The sequence below is a fragment of the Corvus kubaryi genome, unplaced genomic scaffold, assembly GCF_017639235.1.
Source record: "Corvus kubaryi isolate FWS band 111438036 unplaced genomic scaffold, C.kubaryi_AGA036_p1.0 77, whole genome shotgun sequence".
Taxonomy (NCBI): domain Eukaryota; kingdom Metazoa; phylum Chordata; class Aves; order Passeriformes; family Corvidae; genus Corvus; species Corvus kubaryi.
Window position 1 is genome coordinate 658,443 of NW_024582064.1, and position 12,822 is coordinate 671,264.

Here is a 12,822-nt window from a genome sequence, read left to right on the forward strand (position 1 = left end):
GATGATGATTTTCCCTTTACTTCCTGGCAGCCAAACTCAAAATGAATAGAGGAATGGAAGAAGCTGCGTGTTTGCAAAATAATGAGACCTAATGCAACACTAAATTATATTAAGCTGGTTTCTGTACTGTAGCTCTCAAAAAACCGTAAGTGGTAGTCATAGTTCTTACCAGTGCAGCACAGCACTCATCCAGAAAATTTTAAATTTTCTTTCAGAAGGGGTGACATGACGGTACAAGTGAGAACATTCATTTAAACAAAAGTATTTTTAAAAAGATTGGGAAAAGGGTGTTAAATGTAGCAGTATATAAAATAATTGGCAACACTGCAAAGCACAAATGAATCCCTGGATGCCTTTGTATTCTAAAGCTGTGTGGACTGATACTATTGAAACAGGGGAAACTCTTGGCTAAAATTACAGGTCTGCACTGTAGGATTGCTTACTTCATGGGTTTAACATACAAAATGTCAAGCCAGAAGCAACTCACTTCATTGAGAGTAATTCAGAGAAAATTCATGATTCTGATGTGCTCATACAAGAAGCAAGATAAACTGTAAGAGATGAAATACACATTGTAAGTATAAACCATGACCACATTGCAAAAAGCCAATCAATTCTATTAGTTTTCTACCCATATATGTGTCTATTACTTACAGAATCATGATTAGTCTTGATAAGTAAAAGAAAAATTTGGGGTATAATGTAATCTGCCACAAAAATTGATACTTCTTATAAATTGGAAAGTGCACATCTTCAGATTAGCATCTATAATAAAAAAAACCTCATTTTCAAATCAGACTGCTTTCCATAGCTCCCACTGACACAAATGCTGGATTCAGCTGTAGGTAACTGGTTTAGTGTATGCGCCACATCCACATTGTGGTAAGGCATATGAACGGGTTAAGTTAAAGATCAGATTTCTCCATAATATTTTCTTTCAAGCAAGTTTTTTCATCACTTTTGAATGGTAAAGCTAGAAATCACACTTATGTCATTCTAAACAAGGACTGATACAGTGTTTTATCTGTCTCACAGTCATGGTCTCTATTTAAGAATAAAAAAATTACTGGTGATATTAATAACTGTGTGTCATACTGCGTGCCTGAACACAACTCAGTGTGCTGAAGGCAATACAACCCTGCTGTCTTATATAGGTTTTTTTTTGCTTTCCCAACAGCTTACCGCTTCCCTGCCACCACAGCAAGGTATCTGCTCATCCTGAATGGAAGCCCAACATTGCAAACTAATTTACTTTCCTGTCTTGCAAAGAACAGCTAACAGAGTTGGATTTTGGCAGATACTTACCCAAATACCATGTAAGGTCCTCATGGTTGGTAATCAAAAGTCACCAAATATATTTGGCCATTCACATACAGCCTGGCACCTTTTGGTGGAAAGCCAAAATAGGCATCATGCCCATAGAGACACATGCCAAAACACAACTGAAGGCAGCAGGGAAAATTCATGGGAACTATCACAGATGAGTCCCAACCTGCCACCTGGCTCCTGAAACTTCCCTGACTGTATGCTGGAGAATGTTTAGACTTAGCTCTATACCAGAGTCTTATGACTGCATTCTCTATGACATGCTGCTCATAATAAATCTCTGGGCATTTCAGTGTGGGACCTCTAGGGGCCAAGGAGCCAGCTGACTCTGTCCATGTGAGCATTATTCTTTGAGGGTTTTTTTAAGACTTAACTGATAGCATTGGTTGCCTGTTTCCACAAGGGGAACAAAATCAGAACAAAATGTAGTTGTCTTGCATCTGTTTTGGGTCAGAGTGAACACATCAGCACATTCTTGCTACTTTGATAGATTATACCAACTCCCAAATGAAAACCAGAGCTGTTGTCAAGGCAAAAAAAACATTTATTTTAAGGCACGAGAGAGCACAAACTTTCTCCAATGTTACTTGTGCCCTCTCCATAGGACATGTAAACTGGGTAATCAGCATAGCAGAGAGTACGGCTGAAATGCGCATGCTGAAGAATTTAATACTTTCCTTCCCTAAAACCAGGAACTTCTACATTTCTAAGCTTACTGATTTTGCTCCCTCTCCAGCAGCTGAATTTCCAAACTATTGCACTAGACTCCTCCTCCTGAGAACACACACCTTGAAGTTTTCCCAGGTTTTGCAAGAACAGGTCCAGCAGCATTTCAGACCCAGGAAACAAAATGTTCTTCCTAATTCATTTTCAAAATTTTACGTGCTTGATTTTTTCATTAGGCTTTCCTGTCACTACTGTATGCTGTCTCAGAAAGTCATTGTTGCAAATTGATAAGGCCAGATTTAATGCTATTATTTGTTTTACACTTGGACATTGAGCCTGCAAGTTGCTGTGTCTGCTCTTGTCCCACTGGGTTTTCAACCTTTTGCTTTTAGAGCCTGAAGGACATTACTGATCGTTATCTTGTATCTGTATGAACAGCCAGCAACAGTTTTGCATCAGAGTGGCCACAGAAGTCATCTTGCTGATGACCTGTTTCCTATTATAACTTCTTTACACAGCTTCTGCACATTCAAAGGTCTGCAGAAAACCCTGCTGGATGAATTATTTCCCATATAATGACATTTCATTAGCCTGTGCTGGTCTCCTGTAGTATATACCTTATGGGTAATAGGATGAGGTTATATTCCTTATGGTTAAAATAGGTACATGCTGCTGATATGAATTAGAGAAGCACACAAAATTTAGGAATAGCAGAGCTGACTGCAAGTAAAGGCCTGATGTCTCCAGCTGCTTCCAGCTGAGAATACCAAGGGAAGAGCTAGCTTATTGATACCTCCCTCTTATATCCTTGTTTTCCAACAAAAGAGACTGATAATGAAGCTTGTAACATTTGGGGCTAGCATTTTCAAGTTTATAACTTCTCTAGCCCTTTTCCCCCTGCTGTTTACAGCATAGATAAATATTTGCTTTTTAATTAATTTCTTGGAATTTTATGTAAAAATTTCTTCTGTGCAAATATATTTTCAGCTTATGTTTCAATTTTTACAGCCACTGTTGAGTTCTAAACATAAAATATGATGGCAAGTAATTTAAAAATGCAAAATGTTACATTAAGGAGGCCTCTTCATAATGTTATTTTCTGAAGAGCACTGGTTTTACAAGCATATGTAACCTAAGAGAACATAGCTTTTGGGTTTTAGGTCAGATTGAGTTTTCTGTAAGTCACAATGTCACAATGTCTTGAATAAACATACATATTACTTTCAGACATTACAATGGAGCAAATATTGATACCCTTTTTCTGAAAAGAGGTGTTTTATTTCTTTGTGAGTTTGATCTCTTTATTTTTCTTTCAGTTCACCAGGCACTCTGGGAACATTTTCATCATTTCAAAACTGAACAATCTAGCTGAGAAAGAGAAAACAAATTTCTTCTCTCTTAGTTTTAAACTATGAATTACAAAAAACATAGGCTTCTGTTTATTAATTCTAAATACATGGGACTATGTAGCATACATTCAAGATTACATTTTACACCAAGGCAGGAATGTGTAGAATTTTTCAGAGCACATAGCAAAGTTGCACCCCACCAACCCAAGTTTGTGGTCAGCTGAAGGGATGATAAATACCAGTTCATTCTATTGATTTCAGTAAGAGGGAAGCATTTATACTACTCGAATGCTTAGCATATTTTTCCCAAAGGTGCTTCCCTGTCCTTCAGAAAATCTGAAGAACAGCAAACAAAAAGAGTAACTGTTACTTTGAGAATGCTCCTTTTTTTCTTCTGTGTCAGAAATAGTTTAGGTAGTCACATTTAACTCACACAAGATTCAAATATTCTTTGATCATGTTATTTCCAGTCCCATTTCTTTGGCATCCAGACTGACAAAAACTGTAAGTAAACTAGAAAACAAACCAGAAAGCAAAAAGTTGTCATTTACAATTTTGAGAACCTGAATGTATAACTTTAAAAATTGCTTAAAATATGGCATTATGGTTTCTTACTGGTTAGAAACACCAAGTAGGATGTTTAAATAGAGGTTTTTTCATTTGCAAAAATTTTAATTGGTTATATGAATTAGAGAAAATGATCCTTAGGAAATAAGTATAAACAGAAATAAAAATTAATTTTCATGACTTAAATGAAGGATATTTTATTTTCTGATATTTTAGTCAGGACAAAACAGGTGTCATAGGTTGCTTTGAGATAAATCACTCAGTCCCAGTGTTTGGCTGCTCCATACTTTCGATATTGGCTTGAGCACTAAGCTGTTAGGAAAGGTACTGGCAAAACCCCTCACATCCTAAAGAGGGCTGAGTATCACTTGTAGCCCTTCATCTTATTGAACCACGTTGTTGTTGAAAAGTCACTTTTACTAAGGGTAATACAGAGGTTAGGGTTAGGGTTAGGGTTCAGGTTAGGGTTAGGGTTTGGGGTTAGGGTTAGGGTTGGGTTAGGGTTAGGATTCACTCTCAACACTCTCTTTCTCTGAGTGTTAGTGAAATTATTATTTTCTCGTTAAAAGTTATCACACATTCACAGCACATAAATGTGCATTATTGTCAAATTGTTCGTCTTTAGCTGGATGAAAACTACTAGAAAACTACTTTGTCCTCACTGTGACCCATATATCCTGAAATTGCTCACAGTTTAAAATGAGACCTGAAATATTCATGTGTCATTTAAATTATGCAAAATAATCTACAGCAACCATAAAATCTTATGAATCTGAGAGACATTTTCCGTTATATGCCGGCAGGAGATGAGTGCGGCTTTTGTCCTTCAAAAAAAAAACCGCAAGAGTAAAAAAGACTGAAAAAGTCTTTGTGAGTTTGATCTCTTTCAAAAGTAAAACATGAGAAAAGTTGAATTTAAATGCTATACATGCGAGCTACACTTTGTGTTCTGATCATCTAGAGACAACGCAAATGGTAGCAGCAGGTACCCACAGCAGTTTTCAACTGGGTTTATACCCACGCTTCTGAATGCCAGTGAAGATTTTCATGTAAACAACCATCCTCCTCCTTAGAAGTTCCCTTAGTTTCTCCTCTGTGCCTACACCGTGAAATTGTTCTTGAGAGATTGGCTACTAAACCACATACTTTGCACTTAGAACTTCAGTGCTACTTATATTATGCTTCTAAAAAGATTCTTCAACATTTTGGGGGAGCTATTTGTCTCATAACACATCTGCAACTGCATATCACAGACTAATCTCTTGTAGTAACAGCATGTGGACTCTTCTCAAAATGGAAAAGGATATGGAAAAGAAGAGGAAAGACCTTTCAGGACATCTGAATACTGCCTTTTGCCATCATATTTGTAAGAGCCTCTGAAGGGGGAGCTGCTGGTCAGAATGGGCAAGTAAAAGATACCACTGAATTTGGATTATGCCTGACCTTGGTTGAATCAGTTGTTTTCTACAGACTAAACAAAAATTTGGTCCTAATTTATTTGGCACTTTGAGAATTTTTTTTATTAAAGACTGGTAGCAAGAATGGCCAATCTTAGGATAAAATGTCCTCATATTAGCATAAGCTCTACTTTGCAACAACTAAAACCTGAGTGTTATCATCATTATTCTCATCTCAATTCCAAAACACCATTGTACCAGGTACTAGGAAGAAAACTCTATCCCAGTGAGAAGGACATGAAGACAGAAACTTAAGTCTAAAATGCCATAGCATACCTCTCAAGCTAAATGGACTTTCAAATCAACAGCAGATAAGAATGAGAAATTTTGTAGCTGATTCATATGATTCCAGACCTTAATGTAGCTATATTGTTTTATCATCTCCCCTTTGCATTGGTATCGCAATGCAAAATGAAATTCACATCACCTACTACAGAAAACTTTAAAATAAGGCCTCTTTAGAAGCCCAGAGAGTTGTAGCTTTGAACAACTAAATCCACCAAAATATGCTTGAAAAGTCTAAGATAAGGCAAATTATGGTACAACCTCTCATTCTGAATAGAAGCAAGGGAACAGGCAAATGGGGTTAGTCTCTAACTGTGTAGAACAGGATAATGAAGTGAGAAACATCTCTTTTGTATGAAACAAAATGAGCATAACTGCAGGCGCAAAGCCATAGTCCATTAAATAATACTGTGTTTGTCTGGAATTGTAATAAAACAAAATTAAAAAGTAAAATCATGTCATTATCTTGTTTTCTGTAGAAAATGGGAAGTCACAGCTACTTGTATGTAGCTAGGGATTTCTGGGGAACACAAACAACTGGTTAAATGACAAAAATTGCAGAGCAATTAAGGACAGAGAAGCAAAGAGTACAAATCATGCAAATCAAGGCTCTCTGCTGAAAAGTTTGCTTGAAAGTAAGACAAGGAGATGTGAAGAAAAGCATACTTAGGATTCAAGAGAGAGGGGAGATACCTACACAAGAATTCAGCCATGTCAATGTCAATATAAAGGTTAGCAACTCCACTTTGCAAAGAGTATTGTGGGACAGAAATCATCTGGTGCATTGTGTTATGTTGCAGGAGAAACAGCTGCATTTATAGCAGCCTTTTCTTTATAAGTTTAGTTGGAAGCTGTCTGATAGCACAGAAAAGAGAATTGCATGAAAAATATTTTTTTAATATAAACTGCACGTTTTTTATAACTAACAGAATTCATCAAAATAACTGTTATTTCTGTACCTGCATTCCTTAAATCAGTACATACAAATGGCATTGTGAGGTCTTTTTCTCCCTCAACTGCTGCCCGACCTCCCCAGAAGCTCTGTTAGAAACTACTGGGGGATTTTGATTGTAGTCAGTTCAACAAAATTCCACATTCCCTCTGAAAGGACTTAATGAATCACCTGTCTTGAGGTGAAGTGAAACTTCTAGATTGTATTTAGAGGAAGAGCTTTTCTTAATTTAAAAAAAAGTGCTAATATACTGCCACTCAAAGACACTTTCATTTGAAAGTAAGTTGCCATACTGACATTTTTCTCTCTTTCCTCGAGGGAAAAAAAAAGAAAAACCAGCTGTGAATAAACTTTTCCCAGAATAACTTCATTCAGGAAAGTATTATTTCTTGGCTTAGGAAACCACTATTGAATGCTGTGAAAGAACAGTGATTCACAAGTCTGTGCTGGACACTGATGTGGTGTCACTCCACTACCCTGCCTGTGATTCAGTCACCAGACAAAATGCCTAGGCAGGAGAATCTCGAGAAATTGTAGAATGACCAATGGAAGAGACTTTGTTTATTATCCTCACTTGGGAGCTAGGGAACAGAAAATATAACATCCATTTCTCCTTTGTGCCAATAATGAAAATTGTATTTTTCGTAAGTTTTGGAATGGTTGTTTCATGGTCTTCCCCTTGTTCCCACTACCATCTGGAAAACTTGGAGACAGAACACATTTTCATTCAGCTTTGCAAAAAAGGTCTGATTCCAGCTTAGGCCAGGGATGTCAGAGGACTGAAGTCATTGGAACATGGACAGGAGAAAAATCCTTGCACTAGTGGCTCTTAGAATCAGTGAAGCAAGACACCAGATGAAACATACATCTCCTCACTCTTTTTAAAATTTGGTCTCATTTTTGTGTTAGTTTGGTGGTTAATACTAAAACATGTCAGGGGAAAACTTTCATTCAGCAATATCCTTAACAATGACGTTCTAGAACCACTGAAGAGCATCACAGCTCACAGACTGGCACTGAACAGGAGCTTCTTCAGTGCCCTGCATATGCTAAGGGTAAGGGGTTATTTGTGAGCCTATAGATTAGTATCTTCTTTGACTGCTTGCCTGTCAAGTTCCCAAGGACTAGCTACTTACTAACTTTTTGTTTATAGCCTCTTTTCTTCAGGTATATGAAGATAACTCATAGTAAAGTGGCCAACAGACAGAGATTCTCTTACTCAGTAATGGTGGTAATGGAAGGCTGATCTGATTTCTGGGAAACTGACTGTGAACCTTGGTTCCTAAATTTCTGGTTATGTTGTAACTACCTGTCTGTTCTGCAGGGAGTGATACCTCTTTGAGCTGACCTCTGGAAACTGTTCTGAAACTTCTGACATGAGCAGAATGTGCTTAAGTTAGCTTTTGTGCAGTAGTTTTTAAGACTATTTTATAAACAATCTCTGTTAAAAACAAGCGAAAACATAGCTTATCTAGAAAAGCATCATATAGTTCAAGTCCTTAATGATTATTAAAGATTTAAAGGAAAAGAACCTGTAGAAAACAATCACAGAGTGCACAACAATATATTTATTCTTAGTGGCTGGAATCCCCTCAGCTTTATTCCTAATAGTAGATTATTCTACTATGATTTATATTTTCAACTTATCTGCACTTTTTAATCCTTTCGAGGGGCCCAATATAGATGTTACACCTGTATGTTACACCTGGCTGTATGTTACACCTGTTTTTAGATACTAAGCCTTATAGAGAAGGATGTTGACTTTTCATTTGCACCTTCATAGCTACACCATTCACTGTGTATAAACACAAGAAACAGAATAAAATTATTAATTTAAGAGATGATAAAGTAATAGCAAAAATAACAGATGACTAAACTTATATATATCTTTAAAAGAGGTAGTGGTACAGTTGTATTTAAAAATGTTCACTGGCTTTGGAAGCAAACAGAATTTCTTCCAGAACATATGAGAATTACTTTAAGTTATCGTGAAGAGTGAAGGCTTTTAAATAGGTAAGTCACAACAGCAGCAACATTAGTATGACCAGAGGGCAAAACAAGCTTGCTTACTGATGGTCGCATAATCCTGTGTCTGCCTCTTGCTACAAGAGTAATGGCTTTTTATATTCTTTTAAGAGCTGTTGAGGAAAATCTGTAGTCAAAACAACATTGGCTGAATTTGTATTTGAAATGCTCAGCATAAATAAAGACTTGCTTGTGGTGCACTTGATTTTTCATAGCCTTGGAAGAGTAAATAACCTTAGGTTGACTCACATGTACTACTGACAATCACTGTGGAAGAACTGGCATGCTCAAGACTGATTCATGACCTGCTCCCAGTTTTCCATAGCCTTCACTGGTGACACTTGAGTTCCAAATTTTTCTCCAAAATCAGGGGGTCTTTATTTTCTTGCTTTTAATAAAAGCTAAGACTGATGCAATCACTCTGGCACTTTGCATAAATCCTACAAAGCTATTGGGCAATCAATAATTAACTCAAATTTGAGATGATTAATTTGTTCTGTGATTTCTGCAGAAAAACAACTGGAAAGCCAGCAGAAAAGATGAGAAAGACCGAGCATGAGACTCATTAACATAAGAATCATCAACCAGTAGAAGAATTAATATGAATAAGAGAACTATGTGACTTGTAGCCAATGAACATTAATGCCTTTGTTCACTAAAATTTTATAAATAGTGAAAAGTTTTGCTAACCGTTGTTCTGGCTTTGTGGAGGTGCCATCCAGCCTCCATTTCTGGGCAGAACTGTAAATTAGTCAAATACCTCAGCTCTGTGCGAGGATCTGCCTCTTGCACAACCTGTTTTGGGATGACACCAAATGCTAATGACTTTGGGGTTATAAAAAGGTCACCTGGCCACAGTGCCTACTGGAAATGCAACTGCTACTGAGTCATCTAGGAGATGTGTGGGGAGCTCTGAAGAGTGATACAGAGGCTGGACACTTTAAAGGACTTTCCCCCTGTACTAAACACCCTTGAGAATCAGGGGTTTTGACCTCCAGTGTTGTGAAATATCAGCCAGATATAGGGATTAGGTCCAAGCAGAAAAGTTGGCTAGAACTTGCTGTGCCACAAATCAACTGAAAAATATGAAAGTGAAAAAAACCCCAGATGTATTTATGATGTAATTCTGTACAACTGAACAACAAGGAGTGGGAAAATCAAAGTAGAAAATCACAGAGTGTAGGGATTTAATCTAAAATACTGGAGATGTTTCCAAGCCTTAAATTTGCTCTGTTACCTACTTCTCATGTTGGGTTGCAAAATAACATTAAGAGCTTTGCTGAAATTTCCAAAAATGTCTTTGTTGCTATTCAGGAGGCTGGGGGTGGACAACCCGGAGTGCCACAGCCTTCCTAGAGAGAGTGTCTCTTCCAGAGGCGTGGCAAGCCTCCCTGGGCAGCAAGTGATTTCAGCATTTCTCAGCTTCAAGTGATTCCAGCTCGTGTGATTCAGCTCTTTGTGAAACCACCCAAGGCGAACGCGGGGACAGAGAGACAGCAGCCTCGTATGGCAATTCCACAGAGGTGGCTTTTATTGTCCCGCAGCCTCTGTGAAGGGAAGGCCAGGGACAAAGACTCCCTCCCATCACGGCTTGGGGACGGAGGTTATATGGGGAAGGCAGAGGGTGGGGTAGAAACCAACTAGCCAACTGGGTACAGGCTATTACCATATAGAAACAAGGCATGCTGGGGGTGGTTCACTTTCTCACCGTGACCCAGAGGAAGGTTGCTTATCTCTGGGGAAAGTCTTTTTGCCCTCAGCCCTCTCTCCTCCAAGGGAGTGCAGAGGGCTCTTGTACCAAGGGCTCCCAGCCCTCCACATGTCACATTAAGTGACTGTTACCTGTCTTTGCAGGCTGCTCAATGCTCCAGCAGAGTTTTGTGTTGGCCGTGCCGTCCCCAGCATCCTGCCCGCTGGACCATTACTCAGAAGAGAAGCACTGCATCTGGATCAGGAAACTACATTTCAGGACCTACATGTGGGAGAAAAACATGCAAGTATAAAGCCACAGTAGATTTCTGAGTGTCTCTTAGCCCATCCTTAAGATCATTGAAAGCAGGAAGCTGCTGAAATTTCATGAGTAACTTTTCCAATTCCCCTGTACATATTCTAAATAAATGGAAAACACAAGACAGACTTTCTGAAAAGGTTACTTTTATTTAGATAATAGAATCCCATCTTTGAATTTTGCAGGATAAAGGGGGGGTCCCTGGAAAATGCATATTCTCAGCAAAGGATAATTTTTTGTGATTTCTCATGACAGTCATGGTGACTGTCTAACCAGTTCTTTTTGCCCTTTTTGTTACCTTTCTACAGGTAACACAATAAAATACAATTGGAATGTTTAACTTCCCTTCTATAAATTTTTTTCCCTAGATTTTTGTTCAAATCTTGCAAGGGTTGTGGTTGAAGAAACAAGCAAATTTTCGTTCAAGCAACTGGTTTTGTACTCATAGCAAGACCTTGAAGAGATACAGCAGAAAACAAAAGCATGTTAACACAGAACAGTTTATTTGGACATTAATATTAGCATTTTTTTATAAAAGCAGTCCCAACATAATCTGCAAGAAAATCAGTTTGTGAAGGAGGCTGCCTACAGAAGCTGTAGAAGCTCCATCCTCAGAGATAATTGAAAAATCAACCAAGCCTGGAGCAACCCGCTGTGATGTCAAAGTTAGCCCTGCTTTAGGTGGGAGGCTTGAAGAAGGGTCCTGTAGGTGCCTCTTCCAATGTGAATTATAGAATGAAATTAGGCCTTGAATTAAAAGAAATGTGGTGGAGGATGGAAATACGAAAATACAGATGTGTGACTGCATAAGCACTGTCTTCATAGAAAATTAAGTATCGAGAATTTCAGAGATATGGGCTGAGAATAGTGTTGTTTCTGTAATGTGTAAAGGCACTGTTGCCAGTTTTGTAGCCCTTCAGCAGCTGGGTCTCAAACAATAAGACAGTTTTCAGTTACCTTTATTTTGGTCACAATGCACTTGTTGGAGCTGGAATTTCCTGCACCGAGTCATTTACTCAGGCGAGTGATTTTCTTTTAAGTCCCCTTAAGAGTAATTCACTCATTTCCAGAAACAAATTAGCAGAAAATATGCCTTTCTTTCATATAATGTTTTTAAGTATTTAATTAAAGCTGTGCTTTTTGGTAGTGTTTTCAAGTTTGGCAGCCTAGAAAACCTGCATAAACCTGGCCAAGTCCTGAGTGACTTAATTTATTTACATAATTGCAGAATAGATTTTTTGGCATTGCGTAGATGGTCTCCAGCAGTCTCTTCGTGGACATATTCCATCTCAGAGCTTCCAAGGCAAGCAGAACTTTTTGTATATGTGTATATAGATATAAAAAAGGCTTTCTACAGGAACAGCATTGTGAAGGCTTAGGAACAGAAATCAGTGATGCTGCTGGTGCACAGCAGTGGAATTTGAGTTGTATGACTGGATGGAGAGCACAGCAAAGAATTAAGACATGGTGGAGGTGAAAGGTAGGAGAAAGGTTGAGTGTAGCAGAAGTAGGAGGATTTATGAACACTAAAGCATACTGTATTCAAGAACTTGAAACTCAATCCCATGCTCACTACCTTCCCATGAATTCATAATTATAAAAAGGTATTACATCTTTATTCAAAGTATGATGTAATGATTTCCTTTTTCTTTTACAGAGTTTGTGAGCCAGATGGATTGTTTTCACTGAGTGGACCAAGCTCCTGGAAAACAAACAAACCAAAGCAAACCCCTGTATAAATGTCCTTGTTTGAAAAAAAGATGTGTAGAAAAGGAGACACAAGATCACAAAAAGAAAACTTGGGTTCAACGACAAAGGCAGCAGGATGCAGCCCTGAGTCTTGTCCTTGCCTTCATCTCACCAACTCCCTGTGATTTGGGCAAGCTCCTTAACACAGATTTTTTCACAAGCAACAATAATTTTCTGAGTTCCCTCTTACAAGAAATCCTACCTTTTGGTTGCTTTGCATATCTGCCCCTAAGATGGGATGCTTCATGCTCCCCAAGTAAATATTTCTAGTTGCTATAGTCAGCTAGGTCAGATGCTAGCTCAGGTTTCTCCAGGGTAGATGCTACAGCTTGAAGAAAAAGTGCCCTTGCAGGGCTTAGTTCAAAATGGCTGCGAGTCCTTACAGCTGCACAGGAACACACTGGGGGCTAAAGTGAACACAGACAATCCTAGAGAACA

General features: G+C 38.3%; 1 protein-coding gene and 1 long non-coding RNA gene across 8 annotated transcripts in view; one reads left to right on the forward strand and one right to left on the reverse strand.

Annotated features, from left to right (window-relative positions):
* Nucleotides 1-12,822, reverse strand: part of IL15 (interleukin 15) — a 31,420-nt gene that overhangs the window by 10,406 nt on the left and 8,192 nt on the right. For 3 of the 7 annotated variants that reach the window (XM_042051922.1, XM_042051925.1, XM_042051923.1), the window contains exons 2-3: nucleotides 10,470-10,599; nucleotides 9,318-9,422 (exon numbers count right to left, since the gene is read on the reverse strand). In XM_042051922.1, coding sequence (XP_041907856.1) covers nucleotides 9,318-9,422; nucleotides 10,470-10,532 — 168 coding nt within the window. In that variant the 5' untranslated portion in view covers nucleotides 10,533-10,599. Of the gene's footprint in view, nucleotides 1-487; nucleotides 552-9,317; nucleotides 9,423-10,469; nucleotides 10,600-12,246; nucleotides 12,324-12,822 lie in introns of those variants that run through there. The other 4 variants (XM_042051926.1, XM_042051928.1, XM_042051924.1 and 1 more) reach the window with 3 other exon arrangements.
* On the forward strand, nucleotides 4,399-8,827 carry LOC121676022. Its single transcript, XR_006020338.1, has 2 exons — nucleotides 4,399-6,381; nucleotides 6,921-8,827. It is a non-coding gene; the product is annotated as an uncharacterized LOC121676022 (long non-coding RNA).